The following is a 13,942-nucleotide window of genomic DNA, read 5'->3' as shown; positions in this document are numbered from 1 at the left end:
AAATCGTCAATTACCGATTATCATTGCCCATCATCCAAGTACCGGCCGTAATCCGTATATAGAAATAAATTTCTCTCGTCTCTTCTGCCGATTTATCCGCATTTGCGGTAGAAAAAAATCCGCGACGCGATTGCCACGAAGATTTTGTCTCGTTGTGACCGATCGAGAATTTCGTTATTTCTATGCGCTTAGTTTCATATGTTCGCTTGGAAATCCGACGCGAAACGATCGGGTAACTTCTGCAGACGATCTGGGCGGCCCGGGCCATCTGGTGCGCTTCTGTCGGGTTATTATCGCGGCGCGATCAACCCTATCCGCGCGTATACGTGCGCACGTTTCCACGCAGCCCTCGTGGGCCCATCCCCTTATCGGGCGCAATAATGGAAACTACGTCGTCGATTCTATTTTCTCTCCCTCGGGAACCGCGGGCGACCGCCCGCCCTCCGGCACCGGCATACGCGACTCCGGCGAGCCACGGCGTTCGGTACAATAATGGTTATTTATTAGCGCTAAATCAAATGCGTTAGCGTGCGGTTGCACGGGCGCAAAGCTAATATATATGATAATGATGATAATAATTCCGGAAGTGAGCGCTTTGCGCGATCGACGATTCTCCCAAATCCCACCGCAAAGGCCTCGAAAGGAGAGAAAAAAAAATAGAAAAAGACCAATCAATGTTCCGCCGGTTTAGCGTTAAAAATAAATTTAGGAAGATAAAACATGAAACGTGATTACCCGAGGGATATACGAGTGATGGTTATTCTTTGTTACATAACTGCGAAATGTTCTCTATCCCTCTGAGATGGGATTATCGGTGCGCGCGTTTAATATTTAGAAACCAGAAATGATTTCGAAATCAAACGGGGCGTGCTTCAGCATCGAACAATAATTGATGACGGTCTGCAATAATGAGAGATTCGCTCCATTACCGTTGATTATACGACGGCTACCACGTCATTCTATCCCTGCCGCTGTCGGAGTCAAAGTCTATAGCAGTTTCGATATTGACGTAAAGTGCGTCGGTACACCGTTAATATCATCGTGAGTTCTGAGTTTCGGGCGAAGCTGTAATTGTAGCAAACCGCGAAAGCAAAGGCATTCCTTCGGCGAGCCAAACCACTTCCGGTCGCGCGGACAAAAGGCAATCTCCGCGCCGCTCCGCCCGATAGCCTCTGCGCGCGTTGTTGTTGGAAACATCCGACTCATCCGTTCCTGCAATATAATCCAGCGCGCGGATGGTCGCCGGTTTAACGTCCGCATGTGTTTCGTATGCAAAATACGTAAAGTGCATGAAGTGCTCGACGCGACACGAGGCGACGCGACGCGCAAACCGGACGAAAGAGACGAGAAGAGGGGGGGGACACCTTTCGTTCCTTCTAGTGGGGCCTCCCTCTCCCGTGGTCATGTAAAGGGCGACAACCTGTCCGATGCAGATTGCGCCCGCAACATTCGTCACCGCCCCTCGCCCGCTCTCGCGAAACCAGCCTGGTCTTGGATGGCGACGTGTAAACACGGTGATGTAATAGTGAGCAGCGTGTGGTCCCGGCCGGGTTAGTATTGTGTGTGCATACTGATGTTTCATTAGCCCACTGTTCATGCCGCTCTCGTACTGTCAATCAAGTGCTCCACCCTGCGGCTGCTCCTCAGTTCGAGAGCGAAGCCGGCGGTGGCACGGGCTCCCAGCGTCGCCGTTAGGATCGCTTTATAAGGGGATTACAATTATCCGATGTTTGATTAACCCCTACCCGCCGCGGCGTTGCAATCTGCTTAGGGCGCGTTACAGCGTTCCGCCCGTTCCGTTCCAGGCGATCGGCGAACGTCGTTGCCGATTGCGGCGCGATCCGCGGTATAATTCGTTGGGATGCAATTTGCCACGGGCTCACCGGCCTCCGAAATTGGAATCCGCCTAATCCGCAGAGCAATAGCGTCACGATGGATTTTCAAGGTGTGTCTAACGCAGCTGCTGTGCGCGGGAGAAACCGATCGGACTCGTACCCGTCAGGCGGCGCAAATCGCGCCGCCGGTGGGGTTGCTTTGCAAAGGGATTAAAATCACACAGTGTTTGATTACCCCACTGCAAGAGTTAGGGGCGCATCGTTAAGATCGATATTTGCCGATACTGCGAGCGCAGATCTCGGATGGACAGTTGGCTTAACGTTGACGTTCCAACCAACTTGGCGCATGGCGGCTGTGTGAACACTGCGGTTGTCGCGTATGGGCATGGACATGATTCTGTTCCGCTTGTAATGGCCAAGTTCTGTGCACATTTCCGCCAAATGTCAATAAAGTTAGCCCGTTACACGCGTCGGCATAAACCGGCACCGACTGATTGCTCTATCACTATATTTATATTTCACGACACTTTGAAATTTAAATAAAGCTCTTTGAATCGTAGCTCTTTGAAATGCCTCGCGGAATGGGTTTGCTGCAATAATAATCGGCTATTGGAATCGTTTTATAAAGGGATTACAATTACTCGATGTTTGATCACCCCTCCGAGCTTGCAATCTGCTTGAAGTTGCATTACGTATTCAAGTGATATACGCAACAGAAACTCGTGCGATAGTACAATAACATAATAACCCCATTATTGCGGCATTGATCGCACTTAACAATTATCCGCGGTACGCGTCCTCGCGCGGAGACAATAATTTTACGTTTTTGATAAATAGAATATTTTTAATAAATAAGACGTAGAATTTAAAATGTTAATTGTGTCTTCATGTTAAAATTAACATCGAGTGATAATTATTTCATGAAATATCCGCTAATAATATTAGTTTATTTATTTTTGCACTCCCAATCTAAAAAGACTATTAGACACATTTATTATCACGTAATTCCGCTCGGATATAATATTTCCACCGTTTAAGCGAAAAAGTGGAATTTGCTACACCGACAACACGGCGGGCTTTGTACGACTTCAAATTGGCAGAATGAAATATAAAATGTAGAGTTGTTTCAGTTGCGTTAAAAAAAAAAAACGATAAAATGTTGCTTTTATTGTAGTATGTGTAATTGCGTGTGCTGCAATAAGAATGCTTGAAATAGTTAGCATTGTATGTACCGCGTTTAAAAAATAGCGTGTGTACTAAAATTTATTTAATTTGAATAAATATCGCCTTCCGAGATTCGAGATCCATTAATGCTCGATCGCAATTACGAAAATGACCAATTTATTATAATTTAATATAAATGAACGCATCGTAGAATAAGACACAGATAGCAGCAACAATATTTGTTTTTGATCTGGCTCAATAGTGATTGTTGGAATATCATCAGCTCTCGATTGCTTTTGTTGAACTTCGCAATTGAGTTCTTCGCCTGCGGCTCCCCTCCGGATCGGTGGTTCTATCGCACTCGAAAGATCGTTATCGCTTTGTTCACTTTGCTTTACATAAGAGAATTAACATTATCCGCCGATTGATTTTGCGTTTACAACATGACTCGCTTCAATTACGTGCACTCATGTGTTGACGCTGGCTAAACCTGGGGGCCAGATTCCTCAAAAAGAATTAAAAATAAATTAATTCCGTTTATAATAATGACTTACCTTTTATCGTATTTATTGACATCTATCGTATCTCGTTTTATTTCGTTATTTGATACGTTTAATAGTTGGCAAACTTTTTCGATTGTTACGAATCAATTGACTTTCACATTTATTTATTATTTAATAAAATCGGGTTAAAATCGTTTTTAATAAAACTTAGAATTACTTTATAAAGAGATGACATTTATTAATGTTTGATTATCTTTTTATGCGTGGTGTAAATTAGGAAGGTGCTTAAATTATGCGAACTGATAATGCATTCAAACAACCTTGTTGACCATTCGCAGCCAGTTATATCGTGATACGCTTCATGTGTTGTAATAAATAAAGTGTCAATCCTCCCAGCTGCGTTTATTCGCAAAATGATATGCAAATAAGATGAATTACATCATTATTACATTACATTCTGCATATTGCGATGCATCTTCATTAAAGAAAATTGATCACATTTTTAATTTTGCGTCATCATTATCGTTGTTGTCATCCATCAGTTTGTTTTAATCTCTATCTTGTACAGAGAGTTAATAGAAACCATACCAACTTTTATATTCCAATATTTTCGGTGCGCGAATACGTTTGTGAGGAAAATATATATCTCGCCCTCGCGTTGTTTTCTCTCAGATAAGTGAAAATTTACTGCGTTAGAAACATTTTTCGTGCCTCTCTGCAGTGCGAAAAATTCGCGCGTCCTCCCTCTCAGCGCCGCCGAAAAAGGGCGAGGATTAGTAGCCGCGGGACATTTTGCGGAGGTCGTCTATCTGATCATCCTCAAAAACGGATCTCTCCGCCGTGGGGGGATGCGCGCCGTGAGGGGTCAGTTTTGTGCGAGCGAGCTCTGTGCGCGCCGAAAGGGGGTAGAGCAACGGGTTTGTGCAACGTGTGTGATTACGTTGGCAATTACTCCCACCCCCGTAACTCAGATCGAGGTGGCCGCCCTCGCTTCCTCTCCACCTTCACTCCGTTGGCCTCGCCCGACGGCGGAAGGGTTGTAACTCGTTATTAGCGAGGAACGGCAGTGGTGGAGGGGGAGGTGATTACAGCCCCCGAAGTAGATTCGCCGACGATGATAAACGCGAGTCTGCAGATCCGATCGCTCTAACTCGTTCTCTCTTTCTCTTTCTCTCTCTTTTTCCCGCGCTTGCCCTTTCCCTTTCTGTCTCTTTCCTATATCGTTCTCTGTACAGCAGTTCTCTTGACATACTCCCGCGCTATTTCCTCCTTGTATTACGTTTGGCGAATCTTGATTAGCGATCTAGCAAATCTTGATTAGTGATCTAAGAAATGCTGAAAGTAATAGACCGGCCTACCCCTTTCCTGTTCTCACGTCTTTTTTCTGCTGAAACGTTTTTCTGATAAATATCCGTGTCAAACTGGAGCATAGTGCGATAGAAGCGAGAAAAAATTTAATTAGATTGCGAAAGATAATCTAAATACTTCGAGCCAACGTTTGGCATTGAACTTCGCACGCAAGTAGAGCGTAAAAGTGGCGTGTATAGGGTGACAAATCTATGTGAAAGGCTCATTATAATTTTATGAGACATTGATGGAGTATATGTGTATAAATAGAGTATATTTGTATAAATGATTATGTATAACAAAGTATATTTGTGCTCCACTTAGAGTTTTACCTCGAAATATTAAGCCACAGTTTATAACTCATGAAGACGAAGGGAAAGGAACTATAGTACTTATTAGTTTTGCGAAAGTTACGCGTCTGCAATCTGTCCGTCGAACGAACGTGCCTTGATTTTACGCTCGTTAGGAGATTTAGCGGCAACGATGAAAGATTTTGATACCCGAACGCGCGAGACCAGCGCGAAGGAAGGAAATCCCGGAGCCGAATGAATCAGAGATTTGCAGGCGAAGAAGGGGGCGCGGGGGTCAATAAGAAAGGAGAGTTCTCGAGGAGCAGTCGGACCGACAGAGAGAAAGAGAAATGTAGAGAGAGAGAGACAGAGAGAGTAGATCTCTCGAGCGTATTCTTTCATATACCATCTGAGTCCAAGTCCTGTCGAGAACGCGCCATAGAAAAGCCCTGAAGAGCCCTCTAAAAATGACTGCCCCCCGCCCCCGCGCGGGTGCAGGAAAGGTATTAGGGGGTCGACGAAGGGCGGTGGTGGTGGTGACTGCAGCAGCAAGCTGCGCCGGGTACAGCGACGGTAGCCGTACGCGTGGAACGAAAAGATAACGCAATTTATTTCAGGCTTTATTCATCCTCTTTCATTCTCTTCTCTCGCTCGCGCCGTACGGTCCGGCCGTGGCGAGGCAGTGAAAATTCTCCGCGTTTTCTTTTTGTTTCCCTGTCTCTCTCTCTCCCTCTTTTTTTTCCTGGTCCTTTTTTTCTGTCGCCTGCCTCGCTCGGTCTTTATCTGCGCCACCACCATCGTCCCTGACGCCGATATGCTTGTCGACGAGGATATTTTAATGTGCGCGCGGTACGCAGGCTTTATCGCGAGCGATAGATTCCGTAGTCACTTTGAGGATAAAATCGATAACGGATAAGCTAAAACCGATAGCTCTTTTCAATAATCTTTTCGCATAAGAGTATGAAACGAAAATCGGCTCTAGAAAATTGAAACAACAGACAACCTCTTCCCTCCTCCTTCTTTTAATTCTTTTTAACATAAATAATTAATAATAAAGCAAAAATATCAATACGCGCAACGCGCAGGTTGTATCTGTGGAGTAACATGTCTGTCAAACGCAGTAGATGTTCACGTACGTGAAAACGCCAGAATAACAATTGAATCGTGCAAAGGATCAATCGAAATGCTTATTATTATTGAGGTCGAGCCATGACTGTTGCAGTATCGAACGTGAAACTGTGCGAGAGCTGTCAACCGGTGCGGCGGTGGTCGCGCTATAATTCGCTTTTCGACCAATCTCCATTTTATACCGGTGCGTCGCTGCGCCGGCATTACAAATGCCAGTCCCATTTTGCGCAACTCGACTTTGACATTGTCGATTATACTTGTAACAAACGTCGTATCAATTCAAATATTTCCCTCTGACGAGTTAGAACATTTTTTAATCGCATTTTATCTCGCAATTTCCAGCGGGATATTTAAGGATGATATTTAACTTGCGCGGAACGATACAATACCATTTTACATATTGACCTCTTTTGTTGAATTATTTTAATCTCAATTTATCAGATAAAAAAGGATCAAGAGATATATCACACAAAATCAATTTTGGATTTAAAAATAGATACCCAATTTTCCCTATCCAATAACGATGGGATATCAGATCTCCTATGCATGTGTGCATGTGTGTGTATGTGTGTGTGTGTGGAAGAGAAACGATAAAAATATTTTCTGAAAATGGGCTTCTCCATTTATGTCGAGTCTATATTATAAATAATCCGACTTCATTGGCGGAATGACTCTCTCGGTAATATGTTGTGACTCTATACAACTTGATCAATTATAGGGAGAGGATATCGTGCTACCAATTACGCAAGTTCATAGTTCGCTGTGAGGAACTATCAAGGAGTCTCATGTTCGTACACTAACTAAGAATGGTGCAAAGGCGATGGGAAGGAAGGGAGTGGGGGAGGAAGCTAGAATAGTGTTTCCACTTCGTGCTTCTGATACGTGACCCATGGAGTAAATCTGATCCAAATCTGGTACAACTGCATGACGGCGATGCATTAACCTAATGAGCCTTTAACTAAATTGAACTGTCATATACCAATAGAACTGTTTGCATTTCGCATCTATGTTAACGACTATTCTCGTAAAGTTTTCAACCTTATTTGTATTTAATTTAGGTAACAAATTAGCAGGCGTCCGCCGTGCAATTCTAAATTTATAAACGCGCGTATTGATCGACCGATCAAAGTGTCACCCATCATCCTTACACATTTTCTTAAGCGCCGTAGGCCCCTATTATCTAGATTAAAATATGCGATAATCAAATTCCGCGAAGTAAACGATCTTGTAAGTGTGACAGCGAGAATGGATACGATAAATAGAGGGATAGAAAAGGAGAGAAATAGAGACAGAGAGACGCCCAGGAGAGGGTTGATTAATGAGAAGGGCGTGACGTGGCGGTGCGCCGCGCACCAGCCACGCTTTGCCCCATTTCATCTCCGCTTTCACCCTCTCTTACGTCCCTCTTTTAGATTCTCTTTTTGCTCCCTTTCCTTTTCTCCCTTTGCTTCGTCATACCTATGTTATACTTACTTTGTCAACGAAACCCCACTCCTCTTCCGCTTCTTTTCCTCTCTTCGCGCGCCGTTCAGCCTAGACCGACTGAGATATTTCTATTTCAACCTTCGTTGCTCTTTCAAAATTTTACATTACTATACTCTTACGCAATTACGTTTCGCGACGTTACTCCACCCTATATACTTTTTCTCCATCTGATTCCGCAGATTGCCAACGATTCCCTCGAATTCCTTCTTTCGACCTGTCGTTCATTCACGTTTGTCGGTTTATTAGGCAAACGGGTCGGAAAGCAGCGGGTTATTATCAAAATTGTTGCTGCAAAATACTCGCCCCCTGCATCTTCCGAATGTAAATGGCAGCCCGTTCGCATTCTGAGAACTGTTTCTCCGGTCGACTACCCTCGCCTCCCATTTAATCCGCAGCCTATCCCCCAGTTACCCCGGTAGTCGATTCTATAACCGGGGCGAAACGTGAATTCGCACGCACCTGGCAACCTTCGATCAGAACTCGTGCCACGAGGGTGAAATGAAATTGTAATCGTCGTCATAGTTACGCTCGGTTCCCGCACGTGTTCCGAAAAACAAGGTACGAAGTACGAGAGTCTCGATGCTCTTAGATTTCAGCCCAGCGATATCGTAGAACGAGGAACGTTAACAGCGTGTTAACTGAAAGAGAGACTTCAACCGTAACGTCCCTAAATGCTGCTCCATTTGAGACCACTTGAACTGTAAATCCACCACTGTTCTTGGCAAATTCGATTAACGACACGAACGACAGGTATCGGACGCACGCCATGATCGATACTCCGGGAAACCTGGAAAGTTTGCACAATATCCGGGGGCGCTCGCACCGGGACTTTCGGTTTTGAGAAGAGTGTATTGTCGTGTCGGGGGTCCGGCGAATCCGCAAGCGGAGTAGACGAGTTCCAAACATGTCAATTCTGTCAAGAGCCGCGGCCGAGGTGGTCGAGTATGTGCGCATACACACGCCTAGTTTGACCCCTCTCGTCTGAACCAACTCCTGATAGCCACGGAGGATAGAAGACGCGTTTCACACCGGATAAAAGGTCCTCGAAACGCGTCAGCAGGTTTCTATCCCACGCGATGATCGTGCCTTGACCGAAGTGCGATTGCGAATCGAGACTCCAGAGACATTCGATCTCCCCCTCCTTTCTCCCCTCTCCTTGTATCGTGTTACCTTGTTCCGAATTTTGTTGCCGTATGTACCTTTAATCGAAAAGTAAGTGCTCTGCGCAATAAAAATGCATTTGTCTTTTTTTTTCGAAGGAAATATTTGTTAAAAATGACTCGTGTAACTCACACGGAAGTTCATATGAATCGCGAAAGCGTTGCAATACGTCTTACTGTTACCGGGTAATTTGTTAATCTTAAACACAAGAGTTCTTGACATAATACGTTTCTTTGCATATTATACGTGAAATCTATTTGATCGCTCGCGCCATGCATCGCGCAGAATGTATCTCATTTTTCAAAGTCAGTGGCGGTGGATACCGCACGCAGCGAGATGGATCGTAGGAAGCTAAAAAGGGCGCTTTTGCAATTGAAATTACCGCGATGGAGAATATTTTCGCTATCCGCCGCGGGTGCGGCGCGGCACCTTGCCTCGGGCTCAAGGGATTAAAATAATAATAACGTTGGAAATTGGACACGACCGCGGCGGCGGCGCAGCGGTACCCTCATAATCTTTGGCGGCCATATGCCGGTGTCAGCTGGAACGAAGCCAGACGAATGTAAAAAATGATCGCGCGCCTAATCTGCCATTGTGCGGGCTGAATTTGGGCCCCGCCGCCGCGCCGCGCCGGTCTCACTTTATTCAATTGCAACTCTGGCTCTCTTTATGGTTTCGCATTTCCTTTCGTGCACGTGATAGGGAGAGATCGTATTGGTTCTGCACGTGCTCTAGGATTCGTTTGGCTGCCGATAAGAGACGCGCGTTATGCATAAATCTGCCATAAAGATCATCCGCGAACACAAAAAACGATTGTACGACTTCACATTTAACAGCGATCTCGACGAAAATCGTGCGCGGCAGGTCAAATCTACGGTGTAAATCTTTCAAAAATAACCACCGGTTTTATAATGTCTCCTGGGGCACTGTCGAAAATAGTATATTAAGATTTTATATCTCAGCGATCCCGTAATCCAGTCGCGTTGACTTTTCTCATGAGAGCACGAAGGTACATATATATCTATATATGTGTGTGCTCGTGCTCGCGGTTGAGCTTATTAAACTTGAATAACATCGACCTCAAATCGATTCACGAGGATGCGAAGCGATTTCAAAAGCTATCACGATAGAGTTCCTAAAAATCCCTGATTGCTCATACAGTTACCCGAACTCTCATCGTCTGCCTCCCCGTGACAATTCCATTCACCGCTCATTGATTCATAATCTCTATTGTCGCGATTTATATTCAACCATCGACGCGGTTTGCTTCTTTCTCGAATTTTACATAAATCCCGTCTATCCCGTCAAATGCACTATTTGCGAAATTTATGAAAGAGTGACTTATACAGATTAGTGAAAAAAAAAACCTAAGATAAACATATCCGAGTATATGAAATATTCTCATAAACATTTAATCCTTGCACTATTTATCATCTCGGTTCTTACGCCAAAATATATCGGAATATTGCAATTATCTTGAATACAGAAAAAAATACAGAAAAAATCGATTAAATTCTTGATAGAATTCATTTTCTAGTATATTGGGAGAAAATAAACGTATATTGATGAGATATATGATAAAATAACTGTAGGATACAGCAAATGAGTTTTCCAGAAAGTCGGATTATTTATTGCTTCGGCCGAAGCCGGATGTTATGCGAACAGCGATTAAAGGCTTTTGAGGAAAATGCATTTAGATGCAAAAACGTGTATACAAGACTAGGAAATTGGAGCATGACGTGAACGTAGAGGGATTTGAAGAGCGAATCGTCCTCTCGTTACATATTGAAACTCATAAAATTGGTAGGATTTAAATTAACAGTATCAACCATAGCTTGGCTAAAAACAGCATGTATTCCAAATTTATCTTGAATGAATATAGAAATCTAAAACGACGTTTATCCTCAAAGTAATTTCTGGCTTCTCGTTTTAGCTTGATAAACAGCTCATTAGCTAACTGCTCTTATTTTCACAAGATAATTGTACGCGTGTATATCTTCTACATATGTGCATTGCGCGCATAATTATAAAAAATAGCCCGGATAACCATTTGGCTCTTGAATCAACGAAATACAGAAATAATTTATACGTGTATATATTTGCGACGGCAATGGTTTCTGCATCCGCCAACCTCCATTTTTGTAGCCCTCCTTTTTTTTATCAGATATAATGGCCGCGATAGCAAGATTCGTAACGATTCTAGGTCGCTGATACCCTCTCGGCGTGCTTAATTAAGAAATACTGTAAAGGTATTAGGCCGTTGCCGGAACCACCGAATTCAAATGGATGGTTTCCGCAACTAGGGTCGTTAGGGCGTTATCACGCACCGTTAACAACCTCGATTAGCGATTGTATCGTCCCTCGAAGTTCAGCGCACGTTCTTATGGGAGTGCGTTGCAAGTAATTTACGATAAGTAGGCAGTGTGTTTGCGCACGTACGCGCCGTGAATGTCTTTTAATGGCAGTAAATTACACGATGATAAATATTTGTCGGAGAACTCAGCGGCGACGGCGGCGGCGCCATGTACATTTCTCCGGCGGCGCATCAATATTGAACGATTAATTATTTATATTATACACGTATCGTATATAATTAATTAAGCAAATATTGGCACGCGATGCAATCGAAAATAATGTAACAATTATCGAATAATCATTCGAGATGGTGAAATTGTAAAACCGTAGAAAGTTCTAATTATGACCATTTAACGAAGTGCTGCGAGAGTGGCTATATAAATTACGCGTTGACTAGGTTGACTACATATATCTTACAAGAATAGTTTTGCTGAATGAACATACAAATGTGGGTACAACACGGGACATGTTATTACTACAATTCAGAACGTATATTTCCTTTACTCTGCACGCTTAATAAATAACGTTATACCAAAGGGACGAATCTGGCTCTACATAAATAGAACTTACGTCGTGCGGCGACGTTTATCCCATTAACAATCGTGCGAGTCGCGGCGTGGCCAATTTTATCCGCGGTCAGAAATAGAAACGCCCGCGGCCCCGTCAGGAGATGCAACAGTTATATTAACTCGGATACAACGACCGGCAGGTGCGGATGTTGTCTTTCGTAGTGTAGTGGGCAATACAATTTTATAACAATGATAAGATCGAAATAACTTTTGCGTGGAACATGCCTACGTATAGGAGGAAAACGAGAATGCGCGAGCGCATTCAGACGAATCGGGGAAAAAAGGAGATAAACGCGCACGCGAATACGGTATTCGCGAGTGAATATAAATTTCGAAATCCCTCAGGGAGCACAGTCTAGCCGTGGTCTATCTGGGCCGATCTAACGACCTATGGGTAGCACATCGGTTTTGAATAAGTCCGACATTAGAGGGACCGTGGCGTAACGTCGGTCGTTCCGCGGAGATAAAGCAAGATCGCAAGTTTCTGCATTCCCCGCGCACGCGAAGGAAAGAGAATACGTGAAGCGAAGGGTTGGCGCGTGGAGATGCAGAAGGGAGAGAAAGAGAGAGGGCAGAGAAAAAGACAAAGACTGGCGGGGAGAGAGACGGAACAAGGTATAGATACGCAGGAAGAGTAGCTCTGTTCCAGAGTAAGAACCCCTTTCATTCCACGTCGGCCCCTCCTGATACCGTATAAAATATAGTATTGTTCGCGCTCTGTTAGCCCGGAGTGGAACGAGTATATTTAGAAAGGGGCTGCTTTCTTTCATATGTTAAGCAGATCAGTGTCGATGAGATAAAAAGAAGGAGAGGAAGAGACGGAGTTGGCAAGAGCCGTCGAGCCGTTCTTTCTCATTGGCGCGGTAATTCCACTGGCCCGTGAATTCTACGCGTTTCAGGTCAACGTGCAAATGATAACCGATTTGACCTGATATTCTTAAGCGGTTCGGAAGTTATCGCGCGTTTGTCTGAAAATGTGCAATGTATTCTTTTTTCATTTTTTTTTTTTTATTCTTTTCACTGAAATCGCAAAGGAACGAATTGTACGCTTCTTAAATTTTCACGAAACTTCACGAAACTCGAGAAGAGTTAAATACTTCCTTTGCCCCAGAATTTGTTCCAAAGCGCAAGGACTTACATTTACAACGAGAGAAGACAATTGCGAAAGTTTTTCCCGCGGGCGCTTCGTTCGCTAATATTAACATGCGACTCATCGCGCGAGTTGATCTTCGACGTTTTCGCGGCGCGGATTTCAGCGAATCCGCGCTGGCCGATGGAACGAAAATGTCGAGCGCGCGTTACGTGCCGTGTAATTCCGACGAGTTTACGGTAGAGATAAGTCAGAGTTGACTTTAGCCGGATTACCGGCGAGGTCGGCAGGGCGGTAGGGCGGCGCCTTACTCTATCCGGCCGTTATTATAAAAGTCGTAATGAAAATCTAACGATCTACCGAGCGCGCGGCGCGGCGCGGCGTGGCCGCGACGACGCGGCCGCGGTTTCGCCGCGTTCCTGCGGCACGGAAAATGAATTTCGCCACGCTACGACGTCGCATTTAATCCCCTTATTTACTTTTGCTTTCAGAACACGTGCGGGAATTCAGCTGCGGCATGCTATACTACAGGACACTCTACCTGGACAGTAAGAGGGACGCCCTATATGTCGGAGCTATGTAAGTAGAACTTTTTCCCGGCTCCGTAATAAAATGTCACGCCATGAAAATCCCCGGGAAAAGTTGCGACGTTCCCTCGTCAAAGCCCGAGAACAGAGGTATTACGTCAGCGCGCGCGCTGGGACCGTGTATGTATATGTACGTGCCACGCTGCGGATTTTTACGATTGCTGTGATTAAAATTCTACGTGTGCGAAGCGTGTGGGGATCGTGCCGTTTGATTGAATTTTCCGATGTCATCGAGTAATCGGATAATCTGAACTTTGAGGGATTACCCGTTACACAGATATCAGCTTTCGGGATAATAATTATCGTCGCATAGATATGGAATTGCGCCTCGTATATTTATGGAGGATGGTTGGGGGAGGGAGGGAGGGAGAGGGAGGGGGGGAGAGAGAGAGAGAGAGAGAGAGAGAGAGAGAGAGAGAGAGAGAGAG

At 44.6% G+C, this 13,942-nt stretch overlaps 1 protein-coding gene across 4 annotated transcripts in view; it reads left to right on the top strand.

Moving 5' to 3' along the window:
• Positions 1–13,942, top strand: part of LOC112454324 (semaphorin-2A) — a 308,067-nt gene that overhangs the window by 260,876 nt on the left and 33,249 nt on the right. For all 4 annotated transcript variants that reach the window (XM_025015633.1, XM_025015635.1, XM_025015634.1 and 1 more), the window contains one exon: positions 13,419–13,506. In XM_025015633.1, the coding sequence (XP_024871401.1) occupies positions 13,419–13,506 (88 nt within the window). The remainder of the gene's footprint in view (positions 1–13,418; positions 13,507–13,942) is intronic.

Source organism: Temnothorax curvispinosus, unplaced genomic scaffold (assembly GCF_003070985.1).
Source record: "Temnothorax curvispinosus isolate PA1 unplaced genomic scaffold, ASM307098v1 QBEX01005011.1, whole genome shotgun sequence".
Taxonomy (NCBI): Eukaryota; Metazoa; Arthropoda; class Insecta; order Hymenoptera; family Formicidae; genus Temnothorax; species Temnothorax curvispinosus.
Note: the sequence above shows the minus strand (reverse complement) of the source record. Positions and strands in the feature narration are given on the sequence as shown.